This window comes from Poecilia reticulata, linkage group LG3 (genome assembly GCF_000633615.1).
Source record: "Poecilia reticulata strain Guanapo linkage group LG3, Guppy_female_1.0+MT, whole genome shotgun sequence".
NCBI classification, from domain to species: Eukaryota; Metazoa; Chordata; class Actinopteri; order Cyprinodontiformes; family Poeciliidae; genus Poecilia; species Poecilia reticulata.
Window position 1 is genome coordinate 12,667,369 of NC_024333.1, and position 17,900 is coordinate 12,685,268.

General features: G+C 36.6%; 1 protein-coding gene across 1 annotated transcript; it reads left to right on the top strand.

Moving 5' to 3' along the window:
- The first annotated feature begins 8,550 nt into the window (after positions 1 to 8,550).
- LOC103461951 (ephrin-B2a-like) lies at positions 8,551 to 17,900 on the top strand. Its single transcript, XM_008404365.2, has 5 exons — positions 8,551 to 9,134; positions 9,739 to 10,022; positions 11,001 to 11,093; positions 15,079 to 15,171; positions 16,224 to 17,900. Exons 1-5 carry the CDS (start codon positions 9,028 to 9,030, stop codon positions 16,631 to 16,633), a joined length of 987 nt encoding a protein of 328 aa, XP_008402587.1. The 5' UTR covers positions 8,551 to 9,027; the 3' UTR covers positions 16,634 to 17,900.

Here is a 17,900-nt window from a genome sequence, read left to right on the forward strand (position 1 = left end):
GATGGCTTGCAGTCATGGATGCAGGAAGGTTTACGCCCATCTGCCAAAACTGAATGTATGTTCTTTTGTCTTTCCCATTTTGAACAGCAGCCCTCTGTTTCAATCTTATTTATACCCAGATGTATTCTCTCTATTTTTATTTAGGAATTGTTAGAGGTGCCAATTGATGTTTCGCGGGTTGTCTTGTTAAACACAATTATTTTTAACAAGAGATTTTTTTCCCCCCCCATTGAATATTTTTTTCTCAAATTAAAGGTTGGATGTCCCTAAATTTTTCAGTGTGCATTTGTGCTGCCGCAATAAAAGATTCATTCATTAGAAGTATTTTTGCACATCCTTCCCAGGGGTGCCAGCAATTGAGGAGGGTTCTGAAAAAAAAATAAAAATCACCCATTTTAATGCACAAAAGGAGATAGAGGAGCTGTTTGCATAAAATAAAATAAAATATTTCTGTCTATGTAGTTGTGCCAGAAAGAAAATGGAGTACAGAAGCATTAATTATTAATCCTAAATTATAACAGTCAAAGTCGTTGTCTGGTGGGGATAAAGTGGGCCATGTTTAATCTTTGAAAAAAACATCTTTAAGACAGGAACATGAATGCAGTGTAGCACACAATGATTAGGATTCATTTGACTCATGTTTGAAGGAAAAAAAAAATGTCGGCATCAATTAACTGTTGCTCTTTTGCTGTTCTCGTCAAGGAAACACATTTCAGGAGACAAACTACAAACTTTCAGTTTGAGTTAACACAGCTTGTGTTTTCTTGCCCCGTCTCACAACAAAGACATACCCCCCACTTCAGAAACTGAATCTTTAGCTTCACGTCTACATGCAAAATTTGTATATCTGTTTTGGGCTGGTTAGCATTAAAATAGTGAGGAGGCCAGTGTTGTAACTGAACTGTTTCATTTGCCAGGTAAGAAAAGCCACATCATGGAATAGAACAAGTTGGATGGTAGAAACCAAACTCTCTATTCTGAAATATTAGTCCAGTCCCAAATATTTCATGTTTTACCTTGCAATACTTATATATATATATATATCCCCATGAGAGATAATGAAAGATATTCTATTCTATTCTATTCTATTCTATTCTATTCTATTCTATTCTATTCTATTCTGGAAATAATCACTGATTATCCACCTCTTTTCCATCAGCGCTCTTTAGTTCTGTATTCATGAGGTACATGGACCTCATGAGAAATTTCTGTGATCTTTATAAAACCTCCATGATATGCTTTGGTAAAATGCAACTCAGTCAAAGTGCTGTACATCAGCTTGAATTTTAATGCTGTTTTCAAAGCTCTGTGGAAAACTCAATTTCTTCTAATCTCTTCTGCTGGTCAAGCAGCCTTCCAATCGATAAAACCTGAAATGTGTTATTACTATATGAAAGAAACTACGGACAGAGAGTTTACAGAAACATGGATAGAAATATTAAAATATTATCTCCTCCTTTTATTCTGAAGTGTTTTCCGTTTGGAAATTCGAGGTTTGGTAGAGATGATTTCTCTGTGAGGCTTATTCTCAATGGGATTCATTGACCTGAACCTCCAACTCATCCAGTTTATTAAATCGTAGAAACGGCATGACTTACTGTGTTTGTAAGTCACATTATTTAACTTCTGTGTCTCATTTAAATTTAATGCTACATCAAGATCATGATCCTATATCTCTGAGACTACTGGCAGATTTAGCACAGGAGCCCAAGCATTTCTTCACAGCACAGTAGCTTTTGCCATTTCTACATAAAACATTTTTGGAATCACTCACTTCAGGACTCTTTGAATGTTGAGAAGTGTGATCCAGCTTGGGTGTAAAGATCACAGCATCTCAGTGAAGAACATGACATCAGTGCAGTGCTAGAAAAGTCAGACCTTCTCTAAAAGCAACACATCTGTCTGCTGGGAATTTGTTAAAAGTCACTGGAATGACTGTCAAACCACAAGAAGCTAAATGTTTGGGTTCAAAGGGCCTGTACTTGATCGTGAATAAAAAAAAATCATTTAATCAGTTTGAATTGTGCTCTAGGGTATTTTGGGGCATATTTTCACACCAAATTCAAGGATGGCCATCGACTCTTTCCTACATGTTTCCACTGTATAATGAACACACCAGATAAATAAAGGCAACTTCTCATAAGACTGGATTTAATTTGATTGTTTCTTCAACTTGACCTAACTTCTATTAACCCGTTTTCAAAATCTGATATCAAATAAATTGTTGAAAGAATTATTTATTATTATTATACTAATATGTATTTATTATTGGTGCAATTTCTGAAAAAAACATTTAGATAGTTTCACAGTTTATGAGAAAGTAATAAAAAAAACTGTCAATAGGATAGAAAAAGATAATAGACAATCAGTAATCTATAGAGACTTGTTCTGACCTGAAAATGTTTCTATGTTGGTTTTCCTTCTTAAGTTGGTCGAATAGCAACATTTCTGAGAAAATAATAAAGGAATAAAAACTAAGAAATGTGCCAAATTTGAAGCAGATTTCCAAGGAGAACGCCACCTGATTATTGTTCCCAATCAATCAAAGTTGTCACAAAATATTTTCTCACTTACACCATCTTTTTTTTTTCTTTTGATTTTTCTGTCACATCCAAATCTTACAAATTTAAGAGAGAAATTTTTACATTGTAAAGAAATTTAAAAAGTAATTTTTATATCATGCTTTTGTGAATTATGGTGAAAAAGCTAATTCAACCTGACCCTATGTGAAGATATAGGTTTATATATTCGCATAGGAAATCATCTGAAATCGTGTATTGATTGTGGTTAGTTACATTTATTTGGACCAGTTTCTCTAGCAACACCCAGGTCAGGTTAATGGCCTGACAACAGGAAGTAGGCTAAGAAAATATCAAAAGGCACCACATTTCACCTAACTTAAAAAAAGAAAGCTTGAAAGCACATCAGAAACAATGTCATTGACATATTAGTCTGGAAAAGGTGGTGAACCGTCGCAGGAGTGGCTTTCCCACTAAATTACTTCTACAGCACAGCAACAACTCACAGAAGAACCTAGAGCAACATTTAAAACAGCTTTCAATTACCACAGTTAAGGTCAGGCGTAATAAATCAATCATTAAAAAGGGACCAGGGAAAAGTACATTTCATGCGAGAGTTCCCTGGTAAAAACAACACAGAACTAAAAAAAAAACAAAACAAAAAAAACACTGCTGGCCAGTAAACTATTTGCCGAAGACAAAACAAAACAAAACAAAACAAAACAAAACAAAACAAAACAAAACAAAACAAAACAAAACAAAACAAAACAAAACAAAACAAAACAAAACATGTTGATGATTCTCAAGACCTTTAGAAAACTATTCTGTTTCAAGATAAAAGTGGCCATTTTTGGAAGGTGTGGCTTGTGCTACATCTGGCATTAAGCTAACGCAGCATTTTAGGTATCCAACATCATAGCGACAGCGAAACATGGTGGCTAACGTGGCAGGATGAACAACACCCAGGTCATAAAATACATGTCAAAAAAGGCTTGAATGTAACTGTTGCTGCCAAGGGTAACACAATTACAAACAGAAAGATTTCCAGGGCAGCTTTGGTGAGCATTTTGTCTTTCAATGAAATCTTCATTTGAAAGCTACTTACTATTGCTACAACTTACTCAGGGTAACTCTTGTGTTGTATTAACATTTCTATGGTAGTTTTAAGCATTTAAGTGTAATAAAATTAGAAAAAAAAACAAAGGCAAATTTTTCACTGGAAAGGAATAAGTTTATTGCTTGTCATATAATTATCCATCCATCCATAGTCAGAACTATGTTTAAAATTCTTATTAAAATGTTTTTTTTTTGGCATGTCAAGTCATTCACATAATAACTGCACTAACAATACATTTTATTGAGGCTATGAAGGTGACACGGTTTGCATGTGCTAGCAAAACTCTTAACTAGTCTTGTAATGAGTGTTTTTTTCTCTGTTTGACACTGAGTGACACTTGTAATAACTTAAAAACTGACCCAGTCAAACTGCTGTCACGATTGTGAAAGTTTTTTTATTGCTCTTATTGTAGCATGGATAAGAAGACCCTGTACATTTTTCAGTAGGCTGCATTTACATACAGTGATGTCACTTCTGTCTGATTTTATATAAGAGTTTTTTTTCTTTTTTTAAAGCGAAAGAGTAATGGGGATTTCTCCATGAGTCACTCTCACGTATATAAAATCAGACTGTCAATTACAGAAGGTGGAGAACCGACAGAGGAGCGAAAGGCTGAACAATGAGAGGAAGCAGATGTAGAGACAGGTCAGTATAACGACACTATTATTACAGAAAAATCTTAGCACACGCAGACTTTCTTCCTGGCAGTAAGTCACCGATTAGTTCCTCATTTATCAGCTAGAGTCGACATGACAGCACCTGTTACATCCTGTTGCTGCGCAGCATTTACGAAACTTTGCGGAAAGCTCTGGTTGCTCCATTCAAGTTGCTCTTTCAGACTCTGTAGTGAAGTCCAGGCAACTGAATTAAGCTGCACTTATGGCCGTTGTCATCTACCATCCAGTAGACAAACCGCCGAAACTTAGAGAGAATAATTTTACTAAACAGAAATACAGTGACTGTTGCTTGAAAAGTTGCCCGTTTGAATCATATTTCAGACGTGACATTTGAAGAGAGACTTTAAACAGTGACAGAAGTCTAATCTGGCATTTTCAGATTAGATTTGTTTTTGTTTTTTACTTTCAAAATCTTTGTTAATTATAGAGATTTTTTAAATATTTGTAAGCACTATTCTTTCAGCAAATTAAATGGAGAGACTTTGCTTTTGTCTTAACTGAAGCCTAGAAATTCGCAAGTGCTAGTCTGTTCTTTTTGAGGTGAATGAATTTCACCTCAAACCATGAAATAATCATGAACTGAACCACTAATGCTTCCTTCTGTCGCCCCCTGCAGGACATATTCAGAACTAGCGGTGATGGAACTGAAACCACCTCTGAGGACAGTCCCAGGTTGAGGTTAATGCTAATCGTGATAGGGGTTGTCTATTGCCTGACACCTAACATGGTAGCATTATCTTTACCCTGGGAGATTTCACCGTTAAATGACTGGAGACCACAGACATGACGCAAAGCAGGATTATATCTTGTGGATGTTTAATAGTGATACTTCTACTTGAATGAGAAAAACTTAAAACTAGAGTAATTTCTTTCTTTTTTTTTAAGACTTCAAACTATTTCTTTTATTTGTCTCATTTTGTCACACAGTTTGGTGTATGGACACCAAACTTCTTCTTTTTTTTTTACATCTCTGTTACAAAATACCTCACCCAGACCAGGTGCAGGTGTTTCTTATGAAGATAAAAACTCACAAGTAATCAACTTCATCGCACTGGACAGTTTCTGATCTGGTTGGTAACAGTCTTGGTTCACTGTTTGTTTAAATTGACATCCTAAATGTCAAAGAATGCAAAGAATGTTTCTACTGTGCATTTCACTCTTGGACACAGAGGTGTTTTATGACCTGATTATCTTCATTTTAAGCTTTTGTTGTCATATTCCATTTGAACACATCTAGATAGGCTCTTAGCCTGATCTTTGTCCAGGATTACCCCGATGCTCTTCTGATTGATAGAGCACGCCTTAGGGACCGTTCTGTCTTGTTGGTGAACATTTCAACGTGTTTAAGTATTTCTTCTTCTTGGTGTTTGTTGTTAATTTTCAACATATGCCCCCCCCCACCCCCTCCTCACTCCCTCCTTCCATCAAGACGTGTCCTAACAAAACATCTAAAGCCCCTGTCATAATTTTACCAGCTCTCAGTGAAGCTCATGCCAGTCACTGGAAAGGTGGATGGCATTGTTTGCAAAGTTAGTTCAGATCTTCCTTGGCACCCTGAACTTCTTTGTGTCATTTGGCAAGTGGAAGTAGAAGCAAAAGGATCCCGTTTGGGGTTCCTCAAGGTTTCATTCTCAGCCCACTTTCATTACACGTACAGTATGCTGATGACACTTAAATGTATATTTCTGTGTCAATGCAAAACCATAATAAGTGTTCTCAAAATTTACCATGAGTGGATTGCAGCATTATCTGCAGCATTATGTAGAAAAGTCTTTGTTTTGTTTTTTAAAAAATATAATTTTAAATCAGCACTCTCAATTAGTCTTAAAACCACGGAACACGTGAGAAACTAAATCTTAAGTCATATCCCCTCAGCTTTTTTGATTTAATGACCAAATCATTCATCATAAACCACATGAATTAATTGACTCCAGTATAGAAAATATTTGCTGAGTGGACACTGCACAGAAAAAAAAGAAATCTAATCTTCCTCTGCAGCTGTATGAAAGGTACTTTAAAAACAATAAAGTATTTACAGGGATTTGTTTCACATTGTAATTACTGTCCATATTTTTTAGTTTGCTTTTTCTAAAGTGTTTAGCTGAGAATGTTTTTAACAAGGGTTTAGACCGGTATTCATCTATGAGACTTATGTTTTGAATATGTCTGCACAGAGCCAAAGTTTACAAAAAAAAGAAAAAATCTAAAATATCTGGAGTTCGAGTGTCTGAAGTTTTAGTTTTGGTGTTTGTATGAGGAAACGTTTCTGCATCTGCTTTGCCTGTTGAAATTTAACTGAATTACATATATGTGAAATGTTTCCAGCACTTAGAACACATGCAGCCCGGTCCATCCTGACAGAAACTGGAGATATTTCTGTGCTGCTCAGCCGCTGTGTGGGCAGCTTTAGTCTTGTGACAGAAGTCCCTTGTAATCTCTTAAACCACTGTGTCATTAGTCCACCCCTCCCTGAAAATGAGAGGATTACCGTCTTGACTGCTAACATGGAGAATAGAGTGGACTTTAAAAAAATTCACCCAGTTCCAATCAATCCATTTAACAAAGACTCTCCGTGCATTGATCCTTGAGAAAATACTCATTATAAAATTTCAAGCTATGGATTCTTTTCATCTATTTTTTAGAGGAAGAGAGTATTATAAGCTAAAAATGTTAAAAGTCTGTTTGTTCTTCACTGTGTATCTTTATTTATAGAGATTGATTTTTGTTTTATTTAGGGTTCATAAACAGCACAAACTTTGCAAAATTGACCAGGATTAAATCTCACCTATAAACATCTAATGAGCAGATTTTGTTACTGGATTATTATTGGGATTACAAGGATGTCCAAAGTTTCTTGGCCTTGCAATTATTTTGTGTGGACCAAAAACTGCAATTGCAGAATGGTACAATTTGCAAAGATAAAGTAGAATTAACTACAAAATTAGTTTTGATATCAGGTTTAGTAGAGTAAATGTCCAATGATTATGATACAAACCCATCTTTGTTGTATTTTTACAGAAACATCAGCCAAAAATGCTGTTCTTGGTGCTGAGAACAGACTATTTCCCTCCTCCCAAAACAAACAAACAAACAAACAAACAAAAAAAAGAAATCACAAACTCTTTACCCCTTTTTGTTTTGGCTCTTCACTGAAAATCACTATTCATCTTACAATAACATTGCATGTTTAGTTTAATATTGGGTAGTTATAAAAAATAAATAAATAAGCAGAAATCTTTACAACATATTTTTATTATTTATTTATTTTTGTTGATTTTTGACATGGTTGTGAATGGTCTGGTCAAGCTCAGGCACTAATCCAACTGGGAATCTGTGATGAAATTTGAAAGTTTATGTTTACAAATACTCTCCATCCCATGTGACAGAGTTTGAGTAAGTTTGCAAATAGAAAAATCTCAGTCTCTGGATGTGAATAAAATGTATAACCCTAGCGACTTGCAGATGTAATTGGAGCAAACAATGACTGGTCATATTTTTACAATTACATGTACATTTGATAAAGTCCATTTAACGTATCCGGAAATTATTCATTCTCCACATTTTGTGATGTTGCAATTAATCTCGTTTCTCAAAATCTTACACACAAATACCCCTATCATGACAATGTGGAATTTTTCTTGAGTATCTTGCAAATTTATTAAAATGAGAAAAACCAAGAAGTGACATTTACATGATTATCAGCAATTTCAGCCTCAAGTCTTTTTAATATGGTGCCATTTTTAATTAGTCCCTGTCTTTAGGCTGTTTGTTCTACACGGCTCTTCTGAAGCTCTATCAGGTGTGATGGAGACATCTATGAAGCCATCTCTGACTTTCTATACATTAGATTTTTTTTTAAGTGCATCAAAGTACACTCTAAAAGAAAATAGTTGAACCAACTTAATTGAATTGCTTCTGTAGGTAACAAGCAATTCAATTAAGTTTATCCAACTGAATTTATTAAATTTATCCAACTTAATTTATTAAGTTTATCCAATTCAATATATTATAATCATCCAACTCAATTTGTTAATTTATTTTTAACAAATTTATTAAGTGTGTTTTAAGATAACCGATTTAAGTCAGTCTTACTCAAATCATTTAGTTTACTTCAAAAATGGTAAATAAACTTAAATAGCACTTTTCCAGTCATTTTGACACTTTACACTAGAGTCACATTCACTTAATGCACAGATCAGTAGGCAACTTGAGGTTAAGTGCCCAGGGGAAGATTACCTAAATATTGGTTGTTAATTTTTTTTAAGGCTTGATCTTTAATAATAAAGTACAACGAAGCAACCCTGTGTTACCTTTGAAACGCTACTTCATAATCTTCCGCTGCCTTTGGGAGTAAATTGACCAACAGTTCAACGCCCCCTTACTCTCCCACGCATGAGAGAGAGGTTGTGTGTGTGTGTGTGTGCGTGTGTGTGTAAGGGCAGCCCAGTCGGTCAGACTACAACACTTCGCACTGTCTCCCGCCTCACTTTACGCACATCTCGTCACATGAATGACTTTGTGGCCAGAGTTACGCGCAATGTTTAGCATCCCGCTCAGCTGTGAGGGGAAGGAGACTCGTAACTCGGCGGGGTTGTCCTCAGGTATGTGTTGTTCTCCGCGCTCACCTGGATCCACGGGAGACATGCAGAGACGACAGATGCCGGACAGTTTTCGCTGCTTTTTATGATAGTCCGCCCGCGGTGCCTTTCCCGTGATGGGGGGACGCGCACGGAGCTGCGGCGCCGTGATCCTGCTCGCCATCGTTTGCTCCTGCCGGGGCGTCACGCTGGAGTCGATCCACTGGAGCAGCTCCAACTCAAAGTAAGAAGATGAGAAACGCGTGCCTCTCTATGCAATTATTATTATTACTATAAAGATTTTTTTTAAATTTTTTTGGTATGCACTTGGAGGTGTGAAGTTTGGCTGCGGGGTTGCATCTGATAATAATAATAAAAAAAAACTTTTCTAAAAGATTATTTTTAAAAGTCATTTCTAAAATTCTCTGGGTCGAGCGTGTTAGATTTAGTTCTTTGATTCTGCAGATATGCTGTTTAGTTCCAAGTTTGTTCTGTAAGTTTTTAGTATAGAGAACCTTCATCAGAAGTTCAGAGAAAACTCCTAGTTTCAAAATGATTTCTCTGAAATAAACTTGCTGCAACTCAATCATACTTTAAAACCTGATAAAAAAGGTTAATTTCTGATCTAAACAAAATCAAGAATCTCGGGCTTCTAAGTTATCGGTTCATTTGAGATGTTCAAGAACTTGAAAAAAACCCAAAAACGGATCTTCGGCTGTTGAATGTCCTGCTAAAAGCCCGGCTTCTGTAAGATTCATTAGTCTGAGCGAATAATTTTTTATCAAAGCCTGCATTTTTAAAGTTCATTTTGAGTTAAAGCAGATCTCTTTGCTTCTTACCTTCCCCAGATTCACTCCCGGTCAGGGTTTGGTGCTCTACCCTCAGATAGGGGACAAGATGGACATCGTGTGCCCCCGGGCTGACCCCTCCTCAGGGAGGACAGAGGAGTTCTACAAAGTCTACCTGGTCACCAAAAGTCAGATGGAGAGCTGCGGCGTGGCCAAGACTGACACGCCCTTGCTGAACTGTGACAAGCCTGACCAGGACGTCAAGTTCACGTTCAAGTTTCAGGAGTTCAGCCCAAACCTCTGGGGCCTGGAGTTTCTCAAGGGGAGGGACTATTACATCACCTGTAAGTCAGGGAGATGTGAGGCTCCTACAGGTGGAATGCCACAGTCAGTCCGAGAGCATTCCTGTTTTTTGTTTTTTCCGTTTTTCTTTTTTTTCACTTCCAGGGTGTGATGAGGACATCATACTCATCTCTCCCTCTCATTTTGTCACTTTGAATAAGAATCAAAAAAATAAAGAGAAGAGAAAAGAAAAGAAAACCATCGTGGCCTCGTTATTGGACCGCTGTCGGTTAAGGCAGGATCTCAGTGGCAAGTGATGCATGAGATAGAAAGCAAGCCCGACCATGTAGCCTCGCCCACCACCGCGCCACGCTCCTACGCCAGACTTGGCTCTGGGAGGCCCGTGTGATTCCAGGGGCTTACATGCCCCAAATCACTCAAGGCTTTTACAGCATCAGGCAGATTTGATGGGAGCTTTCACTGCAACGTGGCTTGTAGCCTGTGAAATGTTATCTGACCTAAATGCTCCTAACAAGTCGATGTGTGTGTGTGAGTGACAGGGGTGAAACGGAGTTCTTGGAGTGTGTGTGTGTTAAGAGAGGAGTTTTTTTTTTTTTCAATGGAAGTTGGGTTTCTGCAATGAGAGCTGCTTCTTAAAAAAGGCTGAATTAATGTTTTATTCATCTAATTTTTTATGCCAAGGCTGCACGTAGAGCAGAAGTCATTGGTTAGTCGGTTTAATGAGAATATTACCCTCAGTTTCCACTTTATTAGCTGCACACAGCTCAAAGTAATGCAGCCTAATGCTGCAGTTCTGCATTAAAATTTCAATTCCAGATACTGCCTTGGAATATCTTGAGACATATTTAATCACTTTTGGGGTCAGGGTGTTGCAAAACATGGCTTTACAAGTAACTACCGTCTTAACTTGTGTGGAAATCATGCAAAACTGCCCTGGGACAATCAATTGCCGTTAAGTTGTGTCTTCTGCTTATTCATTTGAGTTGACTGAACATTTGTCTCTCGGTTTTGCTCTCCAGCCACCTCCACAGGATCTCTGAGAGGGCTGGATAATACCAAAGGAGGGGCGTGCAGGACCAAATCCATGAAACTGGTGCTGAGAGTCGGCCAGAGTAAGCAGCATGTGTTTATTTTAGTGTTCACGAACAAAGATGTGCACACACACACACACACCCCCACACGCACACACACACACACATTCACGCACATGCACAGATCCAGATTTGTGCAGTCGAATGAATAAATGGCAACAGTTGTTTTGCTCTCAAAGGTTACACTGGTAATGCATTGATATCATCTCTGTTTGATTTCCGATAATCTGATCATGGGGCCATTCTCTCAGAAAGAGATTGTCATCATGAATTACTGAATTAAAAAAAAAAAAAATATATATATATATATCGTTTAAACCAGGAGCAGCTTACTGCTATCAGTATTATCCCTCATTTGAAATTACAGTCAAAGCTCTTTTCTTCCATATATCTCCTCCTCATATTAATTCCAAAATAGATAACCATTCAGTTGTGTCAATTTATGCTCTTATCACAAGGTCTGAATAAAATAAAATGTAATAAAGCAAACTCACATAATAAGTTTCTGCTATCTTTAAATTCACTGTGTCAGGAACTGTTCACAGAAAAGCACCTTGTTTCATATTGTCATCCTTTCATCAGATAAGCTTATATGTAAATAAACATTTCAGTGTATATGCTTGTGCTGCATAAAAACCGCTTACTTAGATATTAAACAGATGCAAGCTTTCTGTATATTTTTCTGTGCTGTTTTTTTTTAAATCCCTGATATGTGAAGTGTTATTTGTATAAATTATTCATTTAATCAGCATTAAAGATGAAAAATCAGCTTTTCATGTGCTTCTTGTGCTGATGATAACTCCAAAATATTTCATGCTGTGTTTATAAACATTACTTGTGTAAACAAACCTTTTTTATTGCAAAAAAAAAAAAAAAATCAGAAGAAGTTTAACAGCTCAGATTTAGTTGAAATCTTGTTTTTAATCTCTAGCCGTGTTGCGAGTCATGTAGAGTGGTTTGGACGCAGTCACGGATGTCCTGGATTTGCTTGAGCATATGGCGCGTGTAAAACCGAAACTCAGACGTGACCGGGTGGCTACGTCGCGAGTGAATATCAAAATGTGTGCTCGGGAAGTTTAAATGAGAGTCAGTGGTGAATTAATGATAATTCACTGAAGCGAGACCTAACAGGGTGCATGGTTATGTTACTGGAACCGAAATGTTGATTCACAGAGGCGGAAATCACAAATCTATAATGGAAATAAATCAGAACATTCTTGTTCAGTTTATTTGCTGTTCATGCAAAGGTCATGATATAGATTTATGTTTAAGGAAATGCTCAGAGCCTCGTGCATTGATTTATATATGGAGGCTTTTGGGCTCTCATTTTTCCTCTTGCTGCAGGTTGAAGCTGCAGACAAATACCCACCCTTTAATAAAATTGCACAAACAATACAGTCGTCCCATCTCGGAGATACATTAGTCTTTCTTTCTAATATTTTTCGCCAAATTGTAAAAGACAAGGTCGTTTGCAATGACTTGATGGGTTTTTTTTCTGCTTTTAATTGGTGCTCTTTTGTAAATGTCAGAGCGCTGAGGTCCTAAGGGAGCCCCTTCAAAACACTCCAGTACAGCTTATGCATTTTTTAATGCGTAAGACTGAACATTTTACTGACGCTGTGTTTTCTGTTTTTGTGCAAATAAGAAATATCTTGCATTATCAGCTCTGTCATTTTGGAGGAAATGTCTACAGGTCCTTTACGCAACATGTAAATTAGCTTTCAATTTCTCAAAATAGTGAAAACATGCAAATTCTTTTCAATGGCATTTATAGAAATGTTAAAGAGAAGTAAGTTTCATAATGACGTGTCACTCAGATACAGGAATTTTCCAGTTTCTCATCACTACTGCAATATTAGCGACATATGGTGGTCATAACCATTTAGAAATCTAATATGAACCATATAATTATTGTATGGATTACACCAACTAACAATCATCCTTCTAATTTACAACAATATAAAGGTAGCTGCAGTATCCGCTTAACTAGTAGTCATAATGTTTTGTTTGTCTACAAATGACAAAATAACAGCACAATTTATGGACTTTTTTAAAGGTTTTATGAAAACTTTCAACCAACATGTTCTTTAGAGTGCTGTAAAAAGGCATTTGCTCCCTTAAGCATTTTGCTTTTTGTCACATTTAAATGTTTTAAATTCTCAAAAAATGTCAATGCCAGATAAACAAAAGCTTGAGTAAACACAAAAATCAGCTTCTATAAGAGAAAGCTATTGGACTAGAGAAAACAGAAATCCAAACCCGGCTGGCTCGGTTTGAAAAAGTCGTTGCCTCTCTTTTTTTAATTTTGATGAAATTTTTTTTGTTAAGCTGGTTCAGTTTCAAAAGCCGCACACAAGCTTGATTAATGTAAAATTAAGAAATCATTCAGCAGACTCTGTCAGGCATCATGAAGCAGACAAAAAAGATATCAAAAGCAAAACGTGTGCTGATTTTTAGAAATCTAGAAAGAGGTGAGAACCAATTCATTAGGTTGGGAGGGGTTAAAGCCATTTCAACAAACCGCAGTGATAGTAAAGACTCATTGAATACTGCCGCAAATGCTTGATGATAGTTGTGGTCAACTATCAAAATTATTGACAGTGGCACAACTCTTTATTAGAAATGAGGATGATTATTTTTCACATAGGGCCAGGTTGGTTAAGTGAACTATTTTCCTCAAAGAATGAAATCAAAACTTTTTGTGTTTGGGTTGTCTTCATGTGATATAATAGTTTGTTCAAAGACCAAAAACATATAAAAAGAAAGCAAAATTAGAAGAAATATGAAATATATCTACAGCGCTGTAAATGAATAATAATAAATAAATAGAAACTCCAGAATTACTGACTGGTTTTCTGTGAGACTTCTCGGTTTATTTTGATTTTAAAAAAACAACATGTAATACATATATATGTTTCTGTTTGATTAGTCATACAAAAAAAATGACTTGGGTATTGCTGAATATTGACTGATAATTTTCCTCTACTGTCAGAAGCTCCACTGAAGGAACAAAATAACCTTTAAATGGTTATTTTTGGGGCTTTAAAATTACACTGCATTTTTCATGTTTAGATCATAACCAATCAGATGGCAACCTTGTGAAATTAAAGACAAATGTAACATTTTCAAAGCTTTGAAAGTTTTCTGCTTTCTTTTGTACAAGTGACTTTTTGTGTTGAATGCTTTATTCCAGGTGTGGTGAGTAAAACCAACCCCAGCAGGAGGTTAACAGATAAGTCAACAGGATGCTGAACATGTTTTGCAAAGCTTTTAAACGGTCCCAGCTTTGCAGTTATAAGATGGTTAAATTACTTTTTTTTTTTTTTGTTCTTTACGTTTATGTAATTTTGTTAACCTAGATGCACATCAGTGTACACATCCCATTCTGGTCAGTACTTTTCTTCATTGTATGTTTGATTATTTGTATCCACGTTCTTTTTTTTCTTTATTTTATTCTTTTCTTGCTTGTTATATAATTAGCTACCTTTGTAATTTTAGCTTTAAAAATCCATTTGGAAATGTAAACAAACTGACCTTCGGCTGCATATGGGCACAATGACATTTATTTTATCTTAAAAACACATTATTTTATGTTGATTCAATAAAAACATCATATCATTTAAGTCATATCAGAACAGGTTTCATTTTGCCATCTACTATCCTTGTGTAGGTGCTTAAAATTATAATTTTTCCAGGCAAGAAAAATTAAAAGTCCCAGACATGACTGAAAGCAGAACTTTGCTGTGGCTTGATTGGGTTAGAAACTCTTTTTCTTCCACTTCTATTTGACCCAAATCTGCATTTACCTCTTTTAGTTTTTGTTTTTTTTATATATATATACTTACACACTGACGTGAAAGAATAATGACTAACCACAGGAACGACATCACTGTGGTTTCAGTGATGTTCACTGACTCATTACGTGACATGAACCCACCTACACGGTGCATCTGAAGACGTGTGTGCTCTTTCTAATCTGCTCCATGTGATGTGCTTTATATTCCAGATTCCTCTGATTCACTTTTAACGCTTCAGGAGTCACCAACCAGGTTCCCACCTGTACCACCAAAGACCAAGACCAAGGACGTCTTATCGAAAGGCAAGAATGTGGAAATTATAGTAAAACTGTTTGTTTTGCAGCAAAATCTTGGACGTTTAACAAATCAGTTTGAAGGTGCGTTTTATTAATTAGAGATGCACCAAATTGCTTTTTACTGGCTGATACCAATCTTAGCTTGTAAGAAAAGATATGAATTACTTACAATGTACTTTCCACAGATAAAAGCACAAAAGTAATTCACAGAAAATAAGAGAATGATATGATTAAAATCAACGTACAAATTATTCAAACTGATTTTAAAATTCAAAGACATTGAGGATATAAATCTAACTGAGGCTACAGCAGCTACTTTTTATGAGCTGCCGGTGTCTTTTCATTAAATAGATAGAGGTAGGTGCCACTAACTTGAATGATCAAACCCTGCAGGGCAAGAAAAGCTAAAACTGGTGTGATGTGGACTCACTCGCTTGTATGAATCTGAAGTTGAGCTAAAACTGATTTGTGAGAACATCTAAAGAAACAGTTAGAGTAATCCAGGTGAGTCTAAACAAATACATAAACAGTAATTCCCAGTTCAGTTTTTCTTTAAAAGCATAAGTTTGAGTTGCTTAAATGATAAGAGCAGTTTAGAATCACTTGTTTCTTATGATGCTAATTGAGCTGTGATAAGCCCATACCTAAATTCAACTCTAAGCCCGATTTCTTAGGCTCAAGTGTACCAAGGTGGCTAAAATACCCAGCTGTGGCTCTATTACAGTTGTCACGTTTTATCAGAGTTCAGCTGTAATAACAGAGACTAATTAGAGGTGGCATTTATGAATCCAATAGAAACGCAGCATGTGTCCCACATTTTGTCTGACTTTTGCTGAACCCCAGACAGCAAGTTCCATTTTCTGAAAGCTGTCAAAAGCAATTTGCTTTTTGTTTAATTATCAAACAAAAACTATTGAGACCTTTAACCTTTGGTGTTATTAATGTGTCATGTTTATTTTTGAGGGGTGAATAAAGTGAAATCCTGAAACTTCTGCTTCATACATGCTCTCCCTCTGATCTACTTGTTTTTCTTGTCTCTTCTCCACGTCCTATGGTAGATGCGGGTTCTGAAGCCGGACAGACTGACGCGTCTGGGCCAGGACTCATTGTGTGGGTCATTTCCTGCAGCTTGAGCCTCCTGCTGGTCATTGTAGTTGTTTCAGTGGTGCTGTGGTGGTACCATCAGCGTCGCCGTGTTCCTGACCGCCAGCGGCAGCAGCGGCAGCAGCAGCAGCCGCACCAGCCGCCCGCCTCCGTGTCCCTCAGCACTTTGGCTGTGCCGAAGCGGGACAGCTTTAGCAGCGACAATGACGGCTCAGACCGGAGCGAGGTTGTCTTCCCTCTGCGGCCTTCCGAAAGTATGATCTGCCGTCACTACGAGCGTGTGAGTGGTGAATATGGCCCTCCTGTGTATATAGTTCAGGAGATAATGCCTCAGAGCCCCACCAACGTCTACTACAAAGTCTAATAAGCTCCTCTAATGACTTCTTCTGAAATACAACACTACTCCAGCTGTCAGGTTTAAGATAATGTGAGTTGTGTGTGTGTTAAAAGCTGGATTGCACTGTTTTTATGCCCTGCAGAGACACCTGTCCTTTTGCTTAGCAACACTGGAGCAAATGCACAAAATACTGTGGAAGGATTTGAGACAATCTGAGCGGAAGACAGGCTCTTAGCATATCATTCAGTAGATGTACTCCCTTAGATATGATTAACAGAGTAAACAGATTTATTTTATTTATTTATTTATTTATTATGTTTTTTTTTACTGTCGCCATCTGTGGCAGGTTTAACTGTGTTTTATTTAACTTATTGATAAATGTATAACTTACTGACAGAAGAATATTGCACTCAAACATGCTATTTTTATTGATTTTTTTCCACCAACATTTTGTGTAAACGTGTCTGAAAAGCTGTAAAGTGAACCGAAGAGTATAATTCTTTAATAAAGTAAATTAGACATCAGTCTTTAAATTAATAATTAAGTTTGTGAATTTCCCAGCTCTGTCTTCTGTCTGTGTGAACACATGATAAAGGTAACATGAAAACATGAATCAGAGCAGAGGTTGCAGGTCATTCCTTTTCTGGTGCTCGCAAAATTAACAAGAAGCTTAAATTTTGACTGTTATATGCAACAATGTGTCGCCCATGACAACAACTCATCCATCGTTTTGGAGGCCAATAATATTCACATTCAGAGTAAAGCCCTGGCACTGCTTTTGAAAGGACTTTGTGGTTTTTGTTTCAGAAAACATGTTTTTCTTATCGATTACACTTAAAACTATTGGTACCTTTAACCTTTGGTGTTAGACTTTCTAATGATCTCTCAAAGTCGCCTCAAAGTTATTGTCAGTTTCTGGAGGTCTTTTAAACTTCTTTAAGATACTTGTTTAGTTCAGTTCAGTTCTGATTAAGTCAGTCCTTTTACCATGACAAGATACTAGAGTCCACAACAGAAGGTCAACAGAAGATACACCAGACGTAAAAAGAAACAAAAGAACAAGAGGTCCATCATTCCTCAGTTGGTCTATTTTCAACAGGAAATCACCTTGTTGACACTAAAAACTGTTTTTTTTCTGTAAAATTGTTTTGTCTTTAGCACTTTTCAGTCTATTGGGACAGGAAAAAATATGTTCTTCTGAAAGATTACTGTTTACACAATGTCTAAATGTGTCTAAATGTTTTTGTCAAATTGTGTGAGGTTTCAGGAAGGTTAAACTCAGAGCTCAAATCCT